Below are 26,548 nucleotides of genomic sequence, written 5' to 3' on the forward strand. Positions count from 1 at the left end.
CTCAGACAGTAGGAGCTGAGAACAGATGGAGGCAGGAGGGAAAATGGGACTGTAGGGAAAGGAGGGTCCAGAAACACAGAGGAGTGAGAAAAGTACAGGCTGGAAGTGAGCAGAGAAGTTAGCAGCATGTTAAAATCAGATGTTGGAGAGAGATTAGTAAACATTAGAGTCCAGAGCTGGGGATCTTATGTGGAATCCAATGACTCCTTATTTCTGCCTCTGATAATACAGCTTATATGCCTGCTGTCGATTGATGTTACCCAGGTCGGCATCCTTTCCCTAGCATCCTTGGAAAACTGAGGAGCTCAGGGGAGCAGAGAGAGGAAGAGGCAGGGCTGAGGAGGAGGAGAAGCGGTTGAGTCCCAGTGTCCTTGAATGGCTCCCATTGGATCTGGAGGGAGAAGCTGACAGCCTGGCTCTTAATCTTGCTCCTGCGGCAGCGTTTGGCTGTTGGCCAGCTGTAGAGTGAATCACTGAGGCTGATATAGACTTTCAACCTTCTTGCAAAAGCTTTTAAACAGTTTTCTGTTCGATATGCACCAGATAAGGCCAGGGCTCCTGCTTGCCTGCATGCTCTTCGGGTTTCTAACTCTTTCTGAGTTGAGATCACATTAGAAAAAATGACTTGTAAAATGACATCCAAACTTAGGTCCTTTCTTCCTCTTGTATTAAATTTGCTATACTACTGTATTTTCCTCACTGCCAGGATGGGAAATTCACTCAGTAATGTGATAGTCACCTGTGGTATTTTTGCTTCCTACATCACCGTGAGTTTTAACTTCCACAGGCCTTCCACACGTGGCCTGACAGGGAACCGCGAGACAGCAAATGCTTCATGGCTGGTCAGGTTTCACAGTACCAACAAGAGTAAAGCTGCATTTCCACTGTAAAACAAAGGTCCTTCAAAACCACACAGAGAAAAAGTGCTCCGAGGAAAGGAGATGCCTGTTTTGCATGGTGGTGGAAAATGGCTTCTGGTTTCAGGTTCTTGGTGCATTTTAAATACGGTGAAGGTGTACCAGTGTGTGGCTGGGCTTTCTGCGGGTCACTTGCTCAGGTGCCAAAGGAGTGATTGCGCTGCTGGTACCTGCTGCTCGCACACAACGAATGCAGCTCTGTAACAAACTTGGGAGCTAGGAGGTAATTTCATACAGGAAGGCTAAGCAGGTTTACCTTGCAGAAAGCTGTAGGAGGGCAAGAAACATACAAAAGCCAAATAAGGAAGGGAAAAGAGGGAGAAAAGCACAACAGGAAAAATCTTTATTCCTGATTTTATGAGCCCTCATGGATTTTGTGGCGTCGTGTTAGGAATGCGTAACTTTGATCTTTGTCCCACTCATACGCTAGAGTTTCCAAGCTGATGGCAGAGCAGAATTGGCTCCTATGTAAGATTACGTTCTGTTGGCCTTTTAGGTGATGACAACTATCTCCATTGATCACGGTATGTGTATGTTAAAGGAAAAAAAATACATTTCTTGTTTTATTATTCTTTGTAAGCCAGCAGCATCAAAGGAACAGGCTGCCCTCACTGCTCTCACAGCTGCTGCCTGTGTCTGTGCTGTATATATGCTAAATTAATTGGAAAAACAGGGACAAAAAGGCATTTAGTTCGGGTCAACCAGTTAGACTACAGCAAATGCATGACAGGCTTAATCATTGTCTTTTGCTGAGGAGCAGGTTGGCAGGGGCAGGCACTCCAACCCCTTCTGATGAAATTTGGACTTTTTCCAGTGCCTTTGGAGACAGGATGCTGTGAGAGAAGGGTCTCCACGCAGAGCCTGGATGCTGTCATATCGACAGGGTGGGATGATGGGGAGGGTTATGGCAGGTTATTTATCTTTTGTCAGCTGTGAACTCAGCTTTCAGCCTTGGTTCATCACAGCTTCATACACATAGCCTGAGAAGGCACCACAGCTCTCCTTTCGCAAGAATGAGGTAATTAATGTGGTCTTGTTAAAGGCATCAGTCTCTGGTGCCATGCTAGAACCAAACATATTCAGCAACCTTTCTTCCTTTACCACCAAGTTTTCTGCATCTTTCATGGGAAGGGACATCAACAAAAAAATGTTCCAAAGGACCCAGCTGTCTTAATAGCTTGCAAAGTTTGGGTCTTCTGAAATGACTTCTGTATAAACATGCAGTCTTGCACTTTCAGGAAGAGTAAGCTGGCAAATGAAGGGAGTGGGTGCGGTGTAGCTCTCAAAACTCTTTTTCCAATAGCCATGTGGTTTTGAAGATGTAAATGATTCAGCATCTCAGTATGACTTCCATATTGCAGCAAGCATTAATATGTGGTATACAGGGTGCATATATCGCACTAATTAAAGTGATTTTCTGCTGAACTCCATGGGGAAAGGGTATTGAGGAATGTAAAGATTAAACCAAATATAAACTCAGGTTAAAATTGGTCAGAGAAATGTTGCTAATAACGGGTACAGAGAAGAATTCACTTCCTACCCTTTTTCTTTCCAGGCAGTTGACTGTAGTGGAAGTTATTACATGTACAACCCAGTTGTTATTCTTCAAGAAATGAATGTTACCTTTATCATATAAATAACCTGGCTGGTTTTTGTTTGTTTTTCTTTCTTTTTTCTTCCAGGCCTTCTGCCTTATCTAGTAGCCCGACATACTCAGAGCTTCCGTTCCTTAGAATTTCCCCGCACCGAAATCCTGCTGCAACATCAGAGTCTCCCTTCAGCACCCCTCACCCGTACATTAACCCCTACATGGACTACATCAGGTCCCTGCACAGCAGCCCGTCCCTCTCCATGATCTCGGCAGCCCGCGGACTCAGCCCAACAGACGGTGGGTTAAGACAGGCTTCCTGTTTTCTGTCATTGTAGCAACTTAAGTTATATTAATCTTGTCAACATTTTTTCCCCCTTGTTCAAAGCAGCTTCAGCAGGTTTGTCAGACATATTCATTATGTCATAAATGTTTCAATACTTCATCAGCCGATCACAGCTCATTTGTACATCTCACAAATGTTGAAACTTCAGGGAGAAAAAAAAAGCAAGCCCTGCCTCATTCAAAATTTAAGCTGGAAGGGTGGCGTATGTCTTGTGACATCTTTTGTTTGTGGAGCTGACCCGGGCTGTGATTCTGATCTCCCAAGAAATCTGCTGTATCTGCATTGAATTGAGCCACATTCTTCATGAGTGTAGATCAGTGTATTACCATGGAGTTCTTCAGGCGCAAAAGGCTTGTTAATTAAAATAGTATTTTTCAATCATGTAAAACATGTACTGACTTATATTTAGTCACTAGTTCTGTTAAAGTTATGTAGAATTATTTCAGTTTACCCTAGCCAACAGTATGGCCAAATGAAATGATGCTGATGTAGAAGAAGTGGCTGACCATCAGGACTAGCCCCTTTAGTTTAAATGGTGGGCAGTATGCTTGAAATACCGATGGTTTAGGTCTTGGTGTGACCATGGCTATTACTTTCCAGGCTATTTGGGTTGAAGTGAACTCCTGCGATCACTCTTGCCGTTACTCTGGCACATTTCCTATTCATTTCAATGGAAATTTTGCCGAAGTGAGCGATGAATAGAGTTGCAAAAAGGCTCAGTCTTGTTAGCAGTAGGTTTTTCAATAATAGAGTAAGTAGTCTAACATTTCAAAATTGTAGCATTTGCTGAAGAGAGCTAAAATATAACATACTCCCAAACAAATACGTAGTGAAGATAATTAAACTATTATTTTAACTATGAGAAAGATCTTCCCAGTGTATGCAGAAACTTACCAAACAGAGTTAAACTGCCTTTAGCTGAATTTGAAAAATGAGCGGTGCACCCTATCCAAATGGATAACTAATTAATCCTCGCTTATAAGAACATATACCTTTACAGTTAATCCATTAGTTATGGGCACATATTCTTATGAGAATAAATTTTAATGACCTATTGTCAGTCAAGGTATATGGCATGCACACAGGGCTTTCCTAGCAGCACTTTGGATGTTGTATGAATCCTTGCTAATTCTACCTTTTTTATTTTAGCCAAAACACTGAAAAGAAATATTTTGAAGGAACAATTCGAATGCTTAGAAATACATGTTTTGACTCAGGGAGCTTTGGAGCTTTTCATATAGGATAAACATGATAGAGCTATAGCGTAATGGCATAAATTGGGAAAACTCTTGCAATGTATATTTGGGCTTTTCACAAAAGCTAATATGCAGAACACTTTACTGTCTTTCCTTCAGTAATCTTCAGATCACATTCCTGCAAAATTTCATTTATGCTTAAGGTATGCTCCAGTTGCACATACAAAGAAAGGAGGGAAGGAAACCACCTATCACACAACCATATGACATTTACCTGTGTATGTTCTTGGTCTCAGGTACACAACGCTGAATTCACTTGCATATATGTAGGCACATAGTGGTACCTGACCCGACACCCAGCTGACACTCCAGAAAGGCAGAGATCTCCTAGATGTGCTTTGCCATATTCACCAGGCCAGTGGTAATCTCTCTGAAACTCTAGGGTGTCTCAGGGTAGAATTTGGTTCCAGATTTTGGCACCTAAATTTAGGTCTCTACAGTATAGAAATCTGTGATCTTGGTGTGCTGTTTTGCCATTATAGTCCAGTGAGATCTAGGTAGTGCAGTCAGTGGAGCCTTAGAGAACTATTCAATTCACCCAAATACAGACACTTGCATGTTACCAGCTGAGTCTGGAGCTCTGTCATAACTACGATGGTGCTAAGATTCATCTGTTTACAGCGTAGGTGTTTGGTGTCAGTTCAGGTCTGTGAAATACCTTGCCTCGACTCCAGCTGCCACCTCAGAAAGGCAGTTTTCTCCTCTAAGGCCTGTCTCATACCGGCCAGCCTCATATAGGTGCTTTGGATACCCAGGGGCTTTCAGACAGCATGAGACACTCAGGTGTGGACAACGCCGTTGAGTACGCTCTGTCATAACGCTCATCCCCTGAACTTTGATCGCTGACTGTATGCACAACCTTAACCTTTCATAAGTACAAGCTAAACTTATTAGCTTAAGCTTATTTCTTTGGGTTTTGAACAAATGCATCTTAGTTTATGTTTCCTCTAGGCTCACAGCTCATCTTTGATCAGTTACTGCAGCCCAGGTGTTGTGCAGCACCTCATGAAAATACAGTAACTTGATTGAGGCATTGGAGATATTTCAGTAAAACAACATGCTTATTGAAAAGCTGTTAAACTTGTTCTCTGGAATCCATAGTTTGTTGTGTGATCAGTCAGACATACAATGAAATGCTTTTTTCAGGTGTAGGTTCCTGGGATCAGATAGTCTAAGTCATGGCTCGGGCACTACTAGAATGCAAATAAAAAACCCCTGTGATTTAAAGGGGTACATGCACATAATGTGCTAATAACATAATGGACACCGTGGCTTAAGTTGTATAGCATTTAAACTATGAAAACTTCTAAGTTGTTACTGTTCTTCTGAAGTTATAGCAAGATTTCTCTTGCTACCCTGATTGCTTTAGGCCAGTTAGATAATTAGGTCAGTGTGCTATTGGGCTCAGTCTGTCGACTCACAGATCTGGGGATGGCCAAGAGCCAAAACAATCTGGAACATAACGAAGAGCAGTTTCATGTTCACTACAAGTCTTGCCAGCTGTAATTAATGACTACCACAGCAGCAGTAATGGTAGAGTGTCTTCTGTCTTGTCACTTCACCTTACCCAGCAGAATCAGTGGGCCGGGGGTGGCCGAGGACTCCTCTGAGTAACACAGAGGGTTTGTGGCAGGGGTCAGGACTGAGTTGTTGTGTGTAGAGCAGAGTGCTCAAACGAAGCTCAGCAGTGCCCACAATGCAGAAGCAAATGCCTCCCCTTGTAAAAAAAAAAGCAGGGGCAAAGCTGAAGCTACCCAGGAATAAACAGGAGAAAATTCAGGGCTGCAGGCCTTCCCATTTACCCTTCATTTACCCTTCATGCAATACATCATTTAGTAGGCTAATTTTTTATGTTTGAAGAAGGTAGTAAGGAATGATCTTTAAAGAGCACCAGAGCATTTCTCAGCATATGGAATATTTAGTAATGCAATTATGTGCTCACTGTGTTTTCTGCAGCAGTTCATTTTAAAGTTTGCAGCCAATGTTATTGTTAGTTAACCCAGACACTTATGTCAGAAAGCTCAGGAAGTATTTTAAGTGTGTCTGGAAAGATATGGTGGTTGCCTACTACTGTAAAACTTTTAAAATCAGTGATTCAGTGTGAATTACTCCTCTTTTAAAATTTGGTCTGGATATTTTTCTTGCCATTTCACAGAAAGTGGCGGTGGCTGAAGTAGTTTATATTTAATTGAGAAATCAATTTGTAATTTGGAAAAAATACCAACAACCTTTAATTTATCTCAGCTCATTTTTCATGCCATTCCTGTTCCTGTTTGATGTACTTTTATTTTTGTGAACCTTTCCTGAAATTGGTTCTATTTAACATTATAACATCAAAAGCACATTCTTCCATTTTCTTTGGTAAAAATAAAGACAGATTATACACTTTAGAAACGCCCTTGCTGAATAAACTTTTCTCCAAACTCCAATGCCATGTTTACCTCCTTTTAGTGTAAATGTTGACTCTTTGCTTCTAAGGTTTGTGTTTAGGATTGATTCTCTAATGTAAACATAAATTATCCTTTTTAGTAATACTGTGTAAGTAACAATATTCAGGTTAAGGTGGTAATTCAAAGAATTTCAGCTTAAAATTTTGTTTCCATTCAAGAGTCAGTTGCTGGGATCAAAGAAAAATCTCATTAAATAATATGAAAGAACATAAAAATAATCTGTTGGGGTGTAACCCATTAACCTAAGGATCCTGAAGTGTTTTAGGCAAACTTACGTATGATCTTCTGGAGAGCAGAGTGTAAGGAAATTTTAACTTTTTTGCAAGTGGGACAAGTAGAGAGCAGAGAGGAAGGCTGCTCATCTCAGGTCACATAGCAGGTCAGAGTCAGGATCAAAGAGATGGAGCCCAGCTTATTTTATGAGTACTTCTCACACAAGCCTATGAAATGACCCTCTACTCACTGTAGCATCTGAAGCCTGCTAAGATGAGATGATATTAAAATTATGTGGATTTTTGTGTTTGTCCAGAGTTGCCCATTAGTTGATGGCATGCTTGAAAACTGCAGGAGAAGAGAAAGCTCGCATATTATTTTTACAGGAGAGAAAGGCTAATATAAGTCATAATCAGAGGACTGCATCACTCATAAGCTCACTGACAGGATGTAGAGCCTATCCGGTCCGTGGTTTTGACTCTGCAAACATACTCGTATGTCAAGTACACTTATATATGAACTTTGAAGGATGGCATGGCCGTATTCATTGATTTCAGTCTGTCTTCCAAAAAAACTGCCCATGCGTTGTTCATGGACAACTGGTATTTGTCCTGAAAACATGCTTTGTCCTTGTTTACTCCTAAACTTACACACAAACTGACACTGAGTGAAAATCTTCTGGTCCTCTAAGCAGAGACTCCAGAAACTTGAATGCTTATGGAAGTTCAGCCGCGTTGTTACCTTAGAGACAGAGTCCTTTGGGCCAGGGATGAGGTAAATGGGAGTAAAGCTCCAGGAAGGTTTTCCTGCTTTTTTATGTCACTAAATAAATCATACTGGGTTCCACTGCTGTCAGCCTGTCACTTTTTGAGTCACTTAATAATAAATATTAAAAAAATGAGATCACCTAGCTCATTAGTATTTTATGCCTTGCTGTTTTTTGAACGGTGTCTTTGCAGTATCATTGGTTGAAATATATTGACCGGTGGTGGCATACTGCAGATGTTGCATTACATTAAAAAATAAACAAGCTGTTTTAATAGCCAGAGAAACCAGCAATGTGATGAAACTTTCCTTCTCGTTTATCTTACGTCATTAACGGTGCTTTTTATGTTGTGTTTCTAGCTCCACATGCTGGCGTCAGTCCAGCTGAATATTATCATCAGATGGCTCTGTTGACAGGCCAGCGCAGCCCGTATGCAGACATCATTCCTTCAGCTGCCACTGCTGGAGCCGGTGCTCTTCATATGGAATATCTTCACGCCATGGATAGTAAGTGACATTTTCTAGAAATACAGACAGTCCTGCAAAGGGAACTACGTGGGTTGTTCCTGGTCTGACCCAAAAGGCCTCCATGCAGATAGAGAAGTGGAAGTCAACGTAAGCCTCCTCATGAGGCTGGAGGCCCAAAACATTGATTGCCAAATGTACATGGGTTACGTCAGGTCTGAAAGTAAACTTTGAAAGTAAGTAGGGAGAGGAACAGGACTGCTCCTGAAAACAGGTTACAAATTTTATTTCCAGCAGGGCTTGAGTGCTTTTAGAAAATGTCCTTTTCCAGTCACAATCAGTAACTCACTTTCATCGTTAGGGTGAGTATTTCCCTGATGAGCTCTCTGTTACTAAAAGTTCTACATCTGTTTTTCCATTAGGAGAGCATGTTCTCCTCCTTTTTAGAGAGTGGTAGCCATGCTTACAAGTTGTGTATCATAGACCGATAGACTTTGAGACCTCTTCTAAGGTGAAGCAGTTTGCTGAATTCTCAAGGATCCTGACTTAGTTTTCCCTAATATTAAGAGCCTTCTTTACCCACTTCAGCATCTTTCAGACCTCTAATCTGTCTCCCTTTCTCTGGTAAAGGAGGAAAAGAGAGCTCCCCATTCCAAACTGCTCACTACTGCTGCTTTTGATCAGCCAGAAGGGATTATGCAGAGCACCCCCCTCTAGTCATAAGATGCTCACATGCCTTTTGGGATGTACTCGGTTCCTTCCAACAAGGGAAATAAAAGGTAGTGACAAGAAAAGGTGGTTACTGTTGACTCTTGCTTGGTAGTACAGAGAAATACAATAGCATTAGACCACCTTGTTGTCCCACACCTTTTTAAAATCTTTGTTAGCATGCAGTTTCTTCTTGCCTGCTGTTGACTGCATGCCATAGCTGCTGATCTCAAGGAGTGTGGGATTCGGGAGGTTCACCTCTGGAACGCATGGGAATATAGATAGCTACCCCTGCAGAACACATGCCTGGGAGTGTGAAGTAGTTCACTGACCAACAATTTTTACAAGAATCAGGCAAGCCACATAGTTGTGGAACTGGGCAGGGAAACTATTTTCATTCTGTTACCTTGATAGTGAAGGATTTTTTAATTCAGCTTCTGTTACCAGTTTCACTGCACTGGTAGCGTGCATAGTGATTTTACAGTAATGTAACATACCTTGAACCCACTTCAGAAACATAATAAACCCACACAAGTAGTCTGGACTTAAACCAGAAATTAATGTGCAGGCTTCAGTGCTTGAAAGCTTAAGAATATGATGCTTCCTGATTTGGATTTTGAGAGGAATAGGGAGAGATGAGGTATGCTGCTAATGCATTTGATGCATATTAATAATATCTTGCAGAATGGAAACTCTGTTATGCATGGTTCAGGTAATGTAAATCTGCTGCTGTGTTCGAGTTGCAAGGACAAATCCCCAGCTAGTATGAATGGACATGACTTCATTGGAGTGAAGGAATCACAGAATCATAGAATAGTTTGGGTTGGAAGGGACCTTTAAAGGTCATCTAGTCCAACCCCCACTCAATGAGCAGGGATATTTTATACTTTCAATGTTTTTGGTTCCTATTGGGAGAGAGTTTCTGAATGCATGTAGGTAGCAGTACCAAACCACATACTTGGATGCAGACTTGATTGAATGGGTCTATTCAGTCTATAGGAAGATAGATACCTAGATGTATGTCAGAAAACTTAAGAAAAACAGAAGACGTTGCAGTACTCATACAAATAATGGCATTTGGACAAAGGATCTTCATGTGTTAGTAGAGATTGTATGTGCTGTAATCTACATAGAATTACAGCTTTTGCATCCCAAGAATCTTATCACTTCTTACTTAAGGGAAAATGTTTTGACCTTTGCCCATAATTTCAGCCCATTCATAAAAGGTACCTAAACACTAACTCTAATAAGGATATTTGCTGTGACCGGCTTTACCTATGATATATTTGAAATGCGCTCTTTAATTTGTTTTGTGTTTGTTTTTAAAAATTAAGATCACACATTTGAGATTCATTATAGCAGCAACTTTTCAATTAGGGATTATTTCAGAGTTAAAGACAAAAAATGTGTAGCAGTATTATGCAAATGGGTTATTTTTAAACAGTAAATAGAGAATTAAAATAAGAGTGAATCCTAGTAAGGTCACTCAGCTCACCTTCTGTATTTGATGAGAATATGTTTAGTCAGGCAATAGCTGCTTTTATCTAAATAGAGTATGAAGTTACCCTTTTACTTTGTAAAAACTAATTAAAACTATCTTAACTTGCATGGGTATACAGTAAATTAATTGTCATTAAGTAGGAATCTGAATGTCCTATCATTCATCATGCTAAAGAAAACCCCTTTCTTCTTTGTCAGAATTTTAGATTAGAAACGAGAACAAAACAATTCGCAGGAAGCCGATATTAAGACTTTAAAAAAAAAAAAAACCAATAAGAATGCCCATGTTTGCATTTAATAACAAAGTACAGTGATCAATGCAAAGCAATGCCATTTGTTTGGATCTTTCTTCTTAAGGGTTTGTATGGTGATCTTAAAAGTACTCTTTCACCTTTGCCCAGTCTTGTCAAAGGAAACAGAAGAGAGATCGGTAGTTTCCCTCATTACCCGCTATCAAATTCAGAGCAAGTTGACTCAACTCACTCAAAGGCTGCTGCTCATTTATTCTACACAACAACCAAATAGATATAAGCAAGACATTGTTGTTCTTTTGTGAAGCAAGTCTGTCTCCTAATTTTGTGTTTATACAGTATCTAGCACAGTAATTTGGCATCTCTACCCTCTCCAGTAGTACAAGTAATAACAGTAATTCCAACACCAGCATGTTACATACAGTTTGTGCAGTTTTAGGCCTTTTGTTTTGCTCTGTGGTGCTGGAAAACTGATTTCAAAATGGGGATGATATGAATCAGAAAGTTAAATCTTGCCTAAAGAGCAGTAAACTTCTTGAAGCTGTGAACTTCACTGTCCATGAACTATCTAATATATTGTGGAAGAATAAGGCCAAGGTTGTGTATGCTTGATTGTCATTTTTCCTCATCCTGTCCTGTATGGCATCAAAAGTGGACCAGAATTTTCTTTGCTGCTATAAAGCTTTTCTACAGTTTTGGTGGCCAGAATCCCTGACCAAGTCTTCCCATCTTCTTGCTTGATCTCAAAGGGTCAGATGTGCTACCTTTAAGTATAACATCAAAGTAACTAGGAGGGGAATAGATGGAGAAGGTATTGACAGTACCATAGTAGCAACAACTGAAGTTCCTTCTTGTGGCTGTAAAGATACTGTATGTCAAAACTGTGTTTTAAGCACTTAAATAATTCCAAAAATCACAGCCTTTTGGGTTTGATATCTGCATTTTTCATTTGGGGAATATGTTTTACTCTGCTTTTAAATGGTGTTCAGTGGAAGGCAAGCATGCTCCCTGAGGTTTCTAGATTCACCCTGAGAGTATTAATATCCTCACTCCGATTAACTTTTGCCTATGCTCACTCAGAATGGGAGGTTTTTCTTTTTCAAAGGTATTCATCATTGACCCCTTTTGGCATTAGAGACACTGATAGCAACCCAATTGACGTAAAGAATTTGGCCAGCCTGAAGAGTTAAGCCAATGTAAGAAGCTTTGGGCTGGGTTTGATTTCTGATTTTCAGGCACAGTTAGAGAATGAGGGTGGAGTAGCAAAGCCATTCCTTTTCCTCTCATACTGATGACAGATTTACCATTTTGAAAACTAAGACAAAATTTATGACAAACTTTCATGAAGTGAAAACAAAGTTTACATATCTGTGAGCAGAAACCAGAAGGAAAAAAAAGAAAGAAGAAAATCTTTAATGTAAAAAAAAAAAATCAAACTTCCCACATTCACAGCCTTCAGCAAAAACTAGTGCCTGAGACAGGTTCAAAGAAGTTTGATTTAAAGGGATGAAATAAAAAAGGTTTGATGAAGTTTGATTTAAAGGGATGGAATAAATGATACATGTCTGAAGATTGCCTTATAAATGATTAAGCAATGCTAAAAACTTCAACTCAGAAATCAAATTCATGGGCAAATTTGCTGGATGGCATATTCAATTTTTGAAATTTATGATGGAGATAGATATCTGTTATTTTAGAATTGATCTCCACCCCAGGAATGAGATCTTTCCTTCTGACACCTGCTGGATTTTCTGTTGGCACACTGAAGTCTTTACTATCAACTACTGATTTTTTTATTACTATAACGTCTACTCCAAAAAGGTGACATTCCTAAACAAATCTTCACTGTCAGCTTGCATTTGCATGCTTTGCCAAAGCCGATGGTTTTTTTTCAGCACTTGCACAGAGGTAAATGGGTTTTTAGTGAATCAGTGCTCCTGCATTTTTTTGTTTTAAAGCATTATTGAGTGGGGGATGTAATGCTTCGGTGGGAGAATACTGTGAGCAGATGAACATCTCAAATTGCTAAATAAATATTGAAGTGTTTGTGTTTAAAATAAATGCCTGGGCAAGGCTGAAAAGTTTGGTTTAGTATTCAGAGGCACTGACAAATTGTGACCTATTCCTTTTTATAGTAACATACTAACTAAGACTGATGTTATGCTAAGTGAATGGTTTAGCAAGTGTCCTGCAGTGTAATGAGTGGTCAGCTCATGCTTAAGACTTTTGAGGCATGTGAAACCTAATTAAACCATGAAGATCTGAAAAAACAGTAATTCCATTTAATTGTATTTTCAATTTTGAAAGTCGTGGCCTCCCTTGAGGTGAATCCCCCTCTCCTGTGGTCAGACTCTGTAGAGCTCTTCCCCAGCCTCAGCCGTTGGCTCCTGCTGTGAAGCAGAAGTATTTCTTTTGCAGGAGACTGTTGCCCCTTAGGAGGTTGTTCCCGTCCCAGGTAGATGGAGGGGACTGCTGCATGCCCAGATCTAGGTGGGGCCTGAAACAGGCGCTGCCTGGAGGAGAAGAGGAAGCCCGAGACTGCTGTGTGGTGTGGCTGAAGCCTGGGCTCTACCCCTCACAGCTGGAAGGAGCGTCTGCCTCCATCACTGGCTGTAGATCTGGTGCGTCCCCCACAGAGCGGGGACAGGGATGCCCTGGCAGCAGCTGGCAGGCAAGGGTGGGGGGTTAATGAGTGGTGGGCAGAGAGGGGCCTCTTACAAGAGCCGTAGCATGACTTAGGCAAGGGGTAAAGGAGATAGGCTCAGTCCAGAAAGAGCAGGAAGGAGGAGGAGAGAAGACGTTGCAGTTTTTGAGAATCCTCAGGGCACTGCAGGGAGTATAAATTACCCTCTTATGTGATCTGTCGAGGGTAACCATGCTTCCCTCCAAGATCATAAGAGCTTCAAACAGTTGTCGGTAATGCTTGCTCAGTCCTCTCTGAGATGTGGGCTGGAGTACGGACGAGTCCACTTGGGCGGTTGTGGCATGGAAAATAAATGGTGTCTGATCGCAGAAGCAGGAAAACACAACTGTCATGTCCTGCTTTTATTGCCCAGTCTAGCTTCAAAAGAGAGATGCTCAGGTGCTAGTATTCTTAACAACTGCTCCACTTTTTTGATCAAACCTATGCACCCCCTCTCTAGTTAGCATCAGTAGCCATCAGTCCATGTTTAGCAGGCTTGTAATGAATTTCTCAAATAAGTGGCAATCCCTTTGTAGTTGTACAGATTCAAAACTGGACTTCAGATCCATAAGAAGTAATTTTTCGAAAGTGTTTCTCCTGGAAATCACATTTGAAACTGTTCATACATGGCCATCAGTAGCACATGGTGACTCTCAGTTGTAAGTATAGAAATTTAACTAGGCCTTGCTTATCAAAAGAGAGGGAGATGTGCTTGTCCCCTCTGAGCATCTCTGCTGCCTTCTTGCTGGCACGATAAGGGCTGTGCCCCTCAGTCTGAGGAAAACAGAGGGTTCATAATTATATTCACATGACTGCAAACTGTTGCTGTCATATATAGCACACCACTAGGATGGCTGGTAGTAACACATGATACTGTGGTAGCGGTGCTTGAGTAACGTCTCATTTTGCTGGTTGGTCAATATCTAGCAGGTCTTCCTTGTCCCCTTCACTTGCTGTTTAACCAGGAACACCTGTACTTAGCTATTCCCTTGTAAAACCGCAATAACAGAGTTTATTCACCTATAAAGCACTTGAAATATATCCTCAGCTGAGGCAAATTACGTTACCGCTACTGACTTCAGAGGAGTTGTTCCCATTCATGCTGGCTGAAAGTCAGCAGAAAAGAGTTGTGGATGGAAGATGTAAGTGCAAAGTATTACTGTTTTTGTTTTACCATGACATGTATTTTGTATTTCCTTATTAAATACATTGCAGCTTCTTATAGCTGCTGATCATTGTTGGTTTTTATTTTAACACAAATAAAAGATCTCTGCCTTTGAAAGACACGAAGCAAAGCACTAATAAAATATCAAGCAGACACAGTACAATAGCAAGCTCATAAAAAGGAGATAAAACAGATTACATAAAATAACGTGTAGTAGCTTTAGGAAGAAGTAAATGGCTATGCCTAAGTTTTAAATGATAAATCAAGAGCATGAATATTCACTGAAAGACACAAGCGGTATGGGCGGAGGCCTATTGCGGAGACAGAGCATAAAGGAAAAAAACCTCTCTATTAGCCAGATGCCAAAGAGAATTGACACCTGTGTTGGCTGGTTGAGGGAAAACTAAGCACAGATTAGGAGAAGGACTATAGACAGAGATCTGATCACACAATCTCAACAGCAATAAAGTGGCAGCTTTTAATACTAGACGAAAATCTTGGATAGCACGCACAGAAGGAAGGGCAATCCGCTCAGGTGCGTAAGGAGAATGTAATGGCAGATACTAATCCAGCTCTGTCCTTGAGGTGAGAGTCGGTTGGGCTCTTCCCCTGGTTAACGTTAGGTACATAAGCTTAAATACCCTGTTGAAAAAAGGTCCTGGGCACCAAGATATGAGCAAGAACTAGGAAAAGCAGACCCATAATGGAGGCTTGTGGCCAACTGTGAATTATTAGCAAGTTACAGAGAATGTCAGGGACTCTAGGAGAAGTAGCTGTAAAGTAGGCATCAAACCCAAGACCTGCATGACCCTGGCTGTCAGGATCGTTAGGACTCAGTCCTTTACTACAGGTTAAAGGGATTAAAAAGGTAGAAGCAGCAGTACTGTTAAAGGAAATAGTTCAGTACGCAGTGGGGAAGCTAATTCTCTCCTTCTCGGTCTCAACCGAGATCGAAAATAATTAAATAAAGGGAAGAAATTTGAAGTGATCTATCTTCTGTCAGGACTGCAGAGAGTTGGGATGACATGGTAAAATAGATCAGAAGAGGTAGAGATTTTCAGAGCAGCACAGAGAATTTAGAAATGTAATATGTATTTATTTAAATGGTATTTGTATGGTTGCCTTCTCTTTGCTGCTTTGAAAAGCTTAATCTCTAGTTTTAAAGAAATTTGGCAACCATAGGCCCCTGTACACCCCAACTCAAGAATATCATGGGATCCTGGATAAATTCAAATAAAGCCTACTGCTTCTCAGTCTAATGCTGTGAATGTCAATTTGACTTCTGCTGATAGTGCTGGCTTTTATAGCATTTTTTCAGTCCTGATTTTTAGTTTTGCATCAAGTATGGACCAGGCAGAATTACGGTCAACGAAGGAAACGCTGCCTCTTCATTTCTACACTATATTTTACAAGTTTAGCTTTGGTTGTATGTATTAAAGTGATAGAGGTTTGGGTTTGCTGGTAGCCCAGATCTGAACCACTGTCTCATTGCTCGTGGTTGAATTAATGATGTGAATGTCTAAGAAGCCATCAGATTCATAAATCACCAGAAATGAGAGGGATAACTCATAAAAGTCTTTTCCTTTTGTTTAGCAATTTATCATTTTGCTTGCACATTAATAAACAGAGCTCCCCTGAGGTAAGCCACAGGAAGATAGATTTTTCTTCCTAATTTTCCTCAATCATAGCCAGTAGATCACAAGTGGAGAGAGTGGGCTTGTCACAGCGTGTTGGTCTCTTGCGACTCCCTCTACCCATCACTGATAAAAAATAAATGCGATTAAGTACCCTGGTGGATAATTATTTGTGTTTACATAACAGGCGCCAGGTTTCCGAGTCCGAGGTTGTCAGCTAGACCAAGCCGAAAGCGTACGTTGTCCATATCCCCCCTATCTGATCACAGCTTTGACCTTCAGACCATGATACGGACATCTCCAAATTCCTTGGTCACAATTCTCAATAATTCTCGTAGCAGTTCCTCAGCCAGTGGTTCTTACGGCCACTTATCTGCAAGTGCAATAAGGTAAGAATAGTATTTTCTACCTATATTATATATTCTCATTTTCCATGTCATACACACATATGCAAATGTGAATGTGTACTCACATCTCTAAGTAACTGTTTTGTTTTGTTAATACGTGTATTTTGCAGTTTCTATAATGTATATTTGCTGGAGCTTAATTTAAAGTACAAAATACCTTTTTTCTTGCTTAGAAAGGTAACCACAAGGGACCTTCTGGCATATTATTGTCCAGTGCAGATAATATTCCATCTGACCAGCAGTAACAGTGTGTGTATGTGTGCTCAGGAATCTGTTTTCAGAGAATAAGCTCTAGGATAGGTTGTGACTTAAGCCACTTGGGTTCTTCTGGCCATAGATAAAATGGACAGTGAAATGTTCCTACATTAGAATCATTAGAGAGTAAAGCACAGGCGTGTGGTACTGTTCAGTTAAAATATTTGGCTAGAACTTCACAGTATTCATCTCAAAATTTTTTTCATATTTCAGTTCATATATTGAAAGATTAGACTTTCTGTGGCTAAATTATCTTTTTTTTTGTATCAAGGAAGTAATGTTATCATCCACTATCATCAGAAATGCTGTGATTTTCACTTGGCCGCTTCACGTGCATATGCAAGAAAACAGTTGGTCTGGAGGCAGAAGAGCAGAGTAGCAAGGGAAGAGGTGGGCAGAAGTTGTACAGGAAAGGGAATCAAATAGGGCACAGGCAGAGGGAACAAAAGCAAGAATGTTAAAAAAAAAGGAAGTGGAAGAAAATGAGGAGAAGCAGCAGAAAAAATGGAGATGCAACTGCAGAACATTCTTGTATTTGTGACATTGCTATATGTTAACTGAGAAAAGCTCCTTTGGTATTCCAAAAAAATTCCCCCACCTCTCCAAAGTCTCAGAAAATACTGGTTTTGCATTTAGGGCACCCAAACAAAGAGTGCTGCTGGTCCCTGGCTTAAAAGCAGCCTCCACCTTCAATTTGCAATGAGGCAAAGGAACAAGTCCCCACAGCAATTTCTTGAGATCTAAAAGACCCATTTTTGGCAAGGCTCAAACATGCCTCTCCTGCAAAAATGACACACTTAGAACTTCAAAAACCGGCTATGGGGATTTGCACTTTTGGAGAAAATGGGGCATGCAACTGGTGTGTTAGAAACCGTGAGCCTGCCAAACTTTGAAAGTGACAGCACTGTAAATATTTGGTATTAGCTTAAGTGCTGTTGGGTTTTTTAAGCACTTCTTTTCAATAGTTGTGCTTCATAGCTCTGATGTACTTGAATAGCTGTATAGTATTTCACAGGTATGATATTATAGCTCTGCGATACAACTCTGCAATCTGTATAACCACGGTCCCAATTACAAAGCTCCATAATGTGGAATATGATTTATGTCAATAGCTGGCAGCAGTTTTGGACCACGTCTGTTAAATATGTGTACTGTGTGGAGGTGTACTATCCCCACTGTCGTTAAGACGGGATGGCATTTCAATTACTAACCTTCTACTCCATTGCTTGTAACTTTGGTAAAGCAAATAGTGCATAAAAGTTGGCATAGTCTCCACAGTGGAGTAAGTCTTCTCTCCTTTTACTCTTCCTCCACAGCTGGAAATGGTTGGTATATGTTTTTGACACATAGAATCACAAACCTAAGGGCCACCCCTGCAAAGCCGGTGTCAGGTGAATGGTTTTGTTGAACACAGTTGTGGAACTGGAGTGAGTTATGGGCAGAGACTGAGTAAGGATGCTAAGGAGTAGAACAGTGAGTCTTGTGAACTGGTGACACTGAAGAAAGCAAGGCTTGTGTGACTCAGCCTATGGTTGACTGAAGCTTTCAGCACTTCCTGGTCATACTTTCCAGGCATGCATAATCCAAACTTTCACACCATTTTGAATTTATCTTTTTTTTTTCTTTTTGATAAGAGATGCCTGTTCAACGTGAAAAGTGAGAAACGTAGCTCTCCATTTTTCCCAGCGGAAAGGAGGGCAAGGGAGAGTGCTAGCTCTTTTTCCAGCTTTGCAACTCACCTCTGTTGATGCCCTTTAACTTCTCCCATGTGCACCTGTCTGTAAAAGAGTTACACCAAAATAAACAGTGACATAAGGTATTAAACCCAAGCCACGTTTCATTGCTTTAATAAATTCCAAGACTAAATAGCAACAAGACTATCAGTAAAACTTAATTTATTGCAACTCACTGTCTTGTAAATAATGCATTCAGCACAAGGACTGCTGTACTGAATCAAACCGTAGATTTATCCCATTTAATATCCTGTCTGCAACAGTGATCAAAGTGTAGAAAAAACTTTTCCTAGTGTAAAAATCCCAGCTTCTGGAAACTTGCATGTAAGTCTCATAGGAGTTGCTGCAAGAAAATGGTACAGTTCAGCAGGCCACTAGATGGAATTGCAAGACAGGAAGGATTTGTATTTTAGGCAACATCAGTAGCATTAACTATACTTAACATTACACAGTCCTTCTACTTTTAGATCTTGTTTCCAATCACGTTTAACTTAGCCCAAATAGTTTACACTTGGCAGCATTTTTCATGGCAGATACCTGTCTAATGCTGAGTATTTCCAAAAAGCATCAGCAAAGTTATTAATTTCTCAGAATGAAGTTAGGGAAGAAGAGACTTCTCTGTACAAACTAAAAGACCTCTTGCTGCCTATTCGCTGAGAAGCTACAGTTTGCCAGGGATGTTGCCTGGATGGTATAGATGTGATCTTTGCTGTTCTTGAGAAATTTTTCCATTCAGCCAAGTGATAAGCCCTTAAGAGGTTTCTATTAGCGTGTGTTAAATAGACTAAGCATTCAGCATGTTCCAGTCCAGGGCCCACAGAGAGGAGGGAGGACCTTTCCCTGCAGCTGCAGCTCTGCTTAATCTGGTACCTCCTTGGGAAGCCTGTGGAGGCTAAGCTGTCTGCCCAGCCATAACAGCCTTCCCTGAACGTGAAAAAGAAAGTGGTCTTCAGAGGAGACAGGAGTCAGACCAGGAACTGTCCAGGTTAAGCAAGCTGGGACAAAATGCTTTTATATAGCATAACACAGGATTTCACTAGAAGAGAGAAAAAGCTGCAAAATAAAGCATGCAGAAGCCAGTCATTAAGGTGAATGAAGGTACTGCCCTCTTGTGATTGTGCTTTGATACCATCTTTAATTTCAGGGCTGCACAGTATTTTTTTGCAGGGCCCCTGCCTGCTTCAGTGCACAGGCTGAACATCCTCCCTGGATCAGTCAGAGCCGCAGGACCCTGCCTCACCTGTCCCAGGCAGCTGTAAAAGAGGAGGGAGCCTCTTACCAGGTAGTTTTCTGCCTGGAGCACGGACCCTGCTCTTGCAACACAATCCCAGCCTGATGCTGGGCAAACTGAACTAGTCGGAAGTTATGACCAGGCTCATACAGATTATCTTCTGGAGGCCCAGCCTACCACTCTTAATTCTGCAGAGGAGCGGAATTGCTCACAGCCATGGCTTGAAGCTACTGACAGCTGTTTTGAACATTTCATGTGCTGTGTCATGTTAACCAACCCGGGAGATCTGGTCTCCATGTCTGAAATTGGGCAACCACAATGAGTGGCACTTTTTACCTTCATCTTTCTGTGATTCGTGTCCCTGTGCAAAATGAGTCCTTCCCTTTCACCTCAGAGGGAGGTTGAAAGCACTAATGTTTTGTGAAGCACTTAGATTATACAGTGATGAGAACAGTAGAGAAGCTCAGGAGGGTATCAGTAATTATGTATTCACTGATGGTTTAAATACAACGGAAGGAAGGCCTATGGGCAATATGCTGGGCAAGGAGAAGAAAAATACCAGAGGGTCTCTCACTGAAGACTATTGTGCATCTTGTGCACTGAACGAGTTATGAATCCTGCAGGGGGGAAAAGGGTTGCGTGGTCACATAATTAAAAGCTGATGAGTCAGCTTTTAGTTATAACTAAAAGATGAGTCCGCACACGAAGGTATGGGCAGGTTTAGTTCTGGTGTGTTTGATTTTGCAGGCTCAATGCTCTTTTAACCTGTTTTTGCAAAGGTGCTACTTATGTTAGGAAAATGTCTTCAGGACCTCACTGGTCTTTGCATTGGCTAAAAAAAGTACATCCTCTGGCTGAAAGATTACATCCCGTGCTTCACATAGCTTTTCAGCATAGGACCCTCTATAGGAGCACTGTGGGATGTTGAGGATGAAAACAAATGAAAGGAGCCACGTTTTGCGCTCTGTTTTTACAGAGCCGAGCACAGAAGGGCTCTGGTCCTTGGCATGGGTACTACTGCAGTTTGAATAATAAATAGTAATAGTTTAGCACAATCCGGATAGGGCTTGACTTGGCGGGCGCTTTGTCATTGTCAGCTGGCAGTGTAATGCTGTATCCTGACTACTGGCTGTGTACTTGAAAAGAAGATGTCACTCCTGCTGACAGCTAATAGTGGATCTCCTTTAGCACACCAGGTAGAGCTTCTACTTTGTGCATTTGAAAACACCTGGTTTAGGTCTCAGCTGGGAGAGATTATGCAGAAAGGAGGTCTATGAAATAGCATCAAATGAGGATAATCCTTCATGTGACATTTACTCATTTGGTTACCTGCCTCAGTCCTGCAGTGCAGCACCCCTGCTATTAATCTTTTGTCAGGATGTACTTAATGTTGTATCTGCTACCTGTGACACTTATTAGACTTCTTCAGTAGCACTTCTTTTTGAGAGGCAGCATGGCCTAGAGTGAGTATAGAGGGGGTAATCACTTCCCATGATATTAAGAGTACCGATTCAAAACCTTTACAAAAGATTAGCTGGTCTTTAATAAACACAGGAGGTTGGGACTTCATGTTCTATATGATCTGAAATTCAGAAGCTCTGAATTTTTCTAGTCCCTTAGCAGTGCTGCGATACCAAATTTACAAAGTCAGTTTTCAGAAAATGAGCCCAATTCTCTGTCAGTTACAAGGTGTTTAAGTCAGAAGTTCCACCTACTACAAGAGACTTTCTTTGGGTCTAGGCAGATGTAACTGTGAATACACCTTAGCCATCTCATAACGTGTTAAAATTCAGTTTCATGTGAGCGTGGGAGCCCTTTGGGATCTCCTCCAAGGTTTGAAAGAAACTGAGAAAGCACAGCAGCGCTTCCCCCCCCGCCCCCCCCCAGCTCTGCCCCTGCTTCCCTGATGTCATCAGAACAGGAAGGCGCAATTAACATAGAGTGGTTAATTACAGCCAGATCCTGGCTGTTCTGGCTCCTATAACTTTGCTCTGGGCTGATCTGAAGCTGAGCATCAGGGAATGGTGGTAAGAGTACTTTCACAAAGAGCACTAGAAAGGGATAGCCAGGTTTGTAGGGTGAGCTTAGGCAGCAATGGATTAATATCAGTGAGGAAGACAAGAGTCTGTGTTTCTGCAAGCACGTATTGGATTCTCAGTGAGTTCCTCATCTCATATAAGCTCCTTGTATAGAGAGTTTGTTGTATAATTAGTCAGTGCCCTCCTCTCTGAACTGCTTTATGTCTAGAGATAAGTGACCATGTATTAATTTCTCCAGTTTCCCTTGGCAAACATGGAGAGAAGAGCAAAGAGAAAAATAAAAACAGAGTTAAGATATACAAATGAAAGTATAAGGTTATCACAGAGAAAAGTGAAAGTATCTCCAGTAGATAGTCTAACAGTCTAATTATGTATGTGCTGTATAAAAAAAGCAAAGAGTATCCTTTTATCAGGTTTAAATTATCCAGTTTTTGAATTTAACAGAATGTCTCAGAGTTATAAGATGGGGAGCCCTCATGTTCTCAGTCTTCCTTCTTTATTCAATATTTTATGTATTCTTACTATGTCTCTTCTTATTCATCTTCTTTGTGAGGCAAATGGTTGTTTTCAGTCTGCTCTTTAGAGAGTTCTTGCATTGTCATTTCTGCCGATACTGTCTGAAACAGTCACCCTCTACTATATGCAATAATATTCCAGAAGAGGACCAGCAATTCAAATGCACCGTGATTTTCTGTGTTGTTTCCCATTTCATTTGTCTTAACGTATTTTTGCCATAGTTTCACATTGATCAAATTTTCATTCCTCCATTGAATTCTGCATTGAGACAAGCAAGTGCTTCTCGTGAGTTGGCTCAGCTAATTTAGAACCAGTGTATGAGTAGTTCAGGCTCCCCTTCAGTATCAATATACGTCTTGCTATCAGTATTGCTCATTCATCTAGCATACTTGGCTCTAAAGACAACCTCTTAGCTCTTCACCATGCTGCTCAAAATAATTTTGTCATATATGCAGATTTCATTTTTTCATTGCTCAACTCCATGCCCAGATGGCTGACAATTGCACTAAAAAAACAGAAGACCCCACCGGGAATTTATATCTAACTTTTACTAAAAAACAACTGCTTAATTCTTACCTTTGATTTCTGTTTTAGACTGTAAGTTTTAAGTTTGTATATTTATGTAATTAAATCTGTGTAAAAGGACACAATCAAATGGTGCTTAATGAAATGAATCTTAAAAAGGACATGTTTAGGGTAGAACAGGTACAACACAATATATTCAGCAATGTTTTGCAAGAAGCTCCTTATGATAGGACGTACAGGATAAAAACTGTGTTAATTACGTGAGCATTGCAGGTGTTTTGCTGTTTTATTATCACTCTTACTGGGATCTGCCTAAGTGAGATGCAAAGCTGACTTTGTGTGAAAGCTTTTTTTGCATTAAAAGGTCTCTAGTTAATTGCATGTAATATGTTGTGAATGAAGGCTTAGTTGCAGTTCAGACTGAGTCAAATTCAGACCAGGTGTAACCCCACTGAAACAGGTCCTATTATAACTAGACATGTCACGTATGTGCAGCTCAGGGCTTTATTCTCTGTGGTCTTCTATTGTGTATGGTTAATCTAAAGAAGGGAATATAATGCTCTATCATGCCATAAATAGTTTCATTTCATACCCTCTTTCAAGAAGTGTGAATGGCAGAGAAGTGCTACAAAGTGAATAAAAATGAAATTCCTCAGTATTACAGTAAGTTGCATCTAATTCAGGCTCCGTTGAAATGTAATTCTGCAGCTAGCCTCCTATAGAAAGCTCATATAGATTATAGGATGGTGACATTCAGGGAGATTGTTTTGGAGATCACCTGCATCTTGCATTAGAAAGTGGTGGATGTTTTTCACCACAAATACACAGGAATGGCAAGACGTCTGCCTTCAGAAAGTGTATAATGTAGGAAGTCAAGCAACGTAAAGAATATAGACTATGCAGGCACATGTTGCAGGCACATTTACATGTACAGATACACATATATACAAGTGTGATTATGTATGTATGCCTGTAAATGTGTATGTCACAGATCTTGTAATGAAAAGTCGATCTGAAGCAACTTGCTCCAGACTGGTTCAGTGTTAATTGAAGAGTTTAAAGTCATTGGACCCAGCGTATTATTAATTCCAAGAAAGTTCTGGAGCTAAGAGAAGTGTGCTGGAGTTTAACACTTCATTACTTCATTTTCAGACCCTAAAAGCAAGTATTAATTACCACTTTTCATGTAATTAATGATACCAGTTTTAGAAACTCAAAAATGCTTAGCTGTGAATTTAATGCAAAATTATGTTTGCTAGAAGTGTCATGAGCTTGCATGGAGGGAGCACGGACGAATTACGCAAGGTACTGTTAATACAAACTTCAACTAGGATACTAAGGATTCCTGAACAGGAATATCCCAGTGAGAAGGACAAAGCTGTCAATGCTGTCTGAGCACATAAGGTTAATCAGTGTGGCTCTGTTGCTCTCAGTGAAACTATTCCATTTTACTCTGGCATATGGCAATGTATTCATGAAGAAAAAATTCACCTAGCCTAGCAGATAAAACAGAATAGATAATATGGTAAGCTGAAGAGAAAGTACAAACTACAGACTTTGTTAATTTTAAACTGGTAATAGAAAAGTGAAAAAAGAGGCAACGATGTATGTGAGTTAAATACAATTGTAAAACGATTACTATTATCTGATGAAAACTGGAAAAAAATAGCATAGTATATGCTATACTTCATTAGATGCAGGATATGTCTTTTTACAAATTCGGTTAGATGACTTGTCTCTAAGTTAGTGATTTTTAATGAAACGTGTCAACATTACAAATGCAGAGGGATATTCGTGAAACCTAGTCAGTTTTAAGAAATTATTTCAAAGGATTTCAAGTCTCATAGCTGCCTTTAAGATCACGCCACATGTCTGGTTTCATAGCCACAGTTTGGTATTGTTTTCCCCTGTACTTAAGTGACAAGCCGTAAAAGCAACTGATGACTTGTCTGCATTGTCTACTCAAAGCTCAGTGTTGTCAATTAGAAAGTAGAGGGAAAAGAACAGGATTTAAAGCAAAACTCTTGTATTACTAAAAACATTACATATACTGTGGGTAAAATGCTCCAAACAGAAGTGCATTTTTAAAGTCTCCCTTCCTCTAATGCCATTTTGTTTTCATTTTGCATCTAAGCAGTAAGAATTTCACAAATCTCTTCAGGGCTGCGAGGTTGCTGAGTGCATTGTCACTCCTGTGACCTGAGCAATTTGTCAACAGTCACTCTTGCAGGTTGTTTCCATCAGGAGGAGAAGCAGATGACAGAGTTGGAAACTTCTTTTTATTCACTCCTGTTTGTTTACAAAGAACGTACAAAAATTCCTGTTTCCGCCAACTCAAACAACAGGAGACAGTTTTCTTATGTGATGTTCATGGCTGCTGCTTCTCTTCCAGGTCCTGTCCAAGGAGAACTCATTGGCTTTCTCTCTTCTACATCTCTGTTGGGGTCAGACTACAAGTCTGTCCTGCTGACTGTCCACAGCTTTCCACATCTGACTATGCAATGTTCCTGGCTGCATATTACACATATACATAGTTCCATCAAAATACATACAGAAACTTCTGTGTATGAAGTCAGCTTATGCAGACCCCCTCAGCACCTGTGACTCAACTCCTGGCTACCCTTACTTACGTCCAGCATTTTGGACAGTGGCTCCTACATGTCAGTTTACCATGGGATGAATGAAGCTGTTTCTTACAATGCTCCTTATAAAAAACCAGCATCTGAGCATGTGAAAAGCAGTATTTCATCACTGTTAACTTAATTATCACTTGTATTATGACTTAATTCAGTTATGTCTGTAGGTCCCAGGTTTTAGGACAGCATTTAAGGACTTGCTGAAGTCAGTCCCTCTTCAGAAGTATTTAAGAGTTATTAGGGGTGCTTTCCTGAAGAGTAGCTGGGTACATTTGTAAAACAGGAAAAGTGCTTGTTTGCCCCTTAGCAACATTCCTAAACAATAAATAAGGACTTTGAAAATCCAAATCAAAAACTAAAGGTGAAGTCCTGGCCTGGTGCAAGGAAAGGATGAAAACTCCATTGAATTCAGTGAGTCCAGGTATTCATCCAACGTTTATTAGTGGGTTTCTGCACCCTGGTTTCTCAGTTTCACTTGCCCACAGGCTTCATGCAACTCTTAGGGGAGAGTAAGACAAAGTAATGACAGCTGTACCTACTTGAGCATGAGCTAGAAGAAGTCATGGTGCTATCCTAATACCTGATGGTCAGCTTTATTGAACATGAAGCCAATCCACCTACAAATTACCTTTCCCTTCATGAACTGGGGTCCTTTTTGGAGAGACTTGGATTATTTGGTCTGCCTAGCATCAGTCGCTGATGGCAAGAACAAATGATGGAGGCTACAGAGTGATCTGGGAGTGCCAAGGCTTTTCCACAAGTCGGGAAGGGCCCGTGTGCCCCCTTGCAGTGCAGGGTGCACCCTCCCTCATGGAGCGAGCACTTGGGCTGTGAGTGCACTGCCCAGACATCAAAGACCCCTCAGGCCAAAGGGCCTGAAGCCTTCTCCTGCACAGTGGTGTAGATGGAGCCATTGTATCTCACTATGACAGTTCCTGTACTGTGACCGGTTCTGTACATTTTATTTCAAGAAAGATGTTAGGCAGTTGAGGGGACTACAAGGAGGAGCAGGGAAAATGAACAGAGGTCTGAAAAATGATACCGATGAGTTAGAATAGACTTGACCTAGTTTGTCCAGATTAAAGATGAGAAGACTGGGCAGGAAGAGGGTATATTAATAATTTCAAATATGCAAAAGAGAAAAGAAAGGAGGGGACTGCGAAGGGGAAGGTGAGTGATGATTGCTGGGTAGAATAACAAAGTGCTGGTCTTGAATTGCTGCAGGAAAGATTTAGGATAGAGGATAGGAGAGAAAACTTTAATAT

At 40.7% G+C, this 26,548-nt stretch overlaps 1 protein-coding gene across 1 annotated transcript in view; it reads left to right on the forward strand.

Annotated features, from left to right (window-relative positions):
- The window catches only part of GLI3 (GLI family zinc finger 3), a 209,600-nt gene that overhangs the window by 136,572 nt on the left and 46,480 nt on the right, over nucleotides 1-26,548 (forward strand). The window contains exons 5-7 of the mRNA XM_076330772.1: nucleotides 2,600-2,805; nucleotides 7,896-8,042; nucleotides 16,129-16,330. Coding sequence (XP_076186887.1) covers nucleotides 2,600-2,805; nucleotides 7,896-8,042; nucleotides 16,129-16,330 — 555 coding nt within the window. The remainder of the gene's footprint in view (nucleotides 1-2,599; nucleotides 2,806-7,895; nucleotides 8,043-16,128; nucleotides 16,331-26,548) is intronic.

The sequence above is a fragment of the Aptenodytes patagonicus genome, chromosome 2, assembly GCF_965638725.1.
Source record: "Aptenodytes patagonicus chromosome 2, bAptPat1.pri.cur, whole genome shotgun sequence".
NCBI lineage: Eukaryota > Metazoa > Chordata > Aves > Sphenisciformes > Spheniscidae > Aptenodytes > Aptenodytes patagonicus.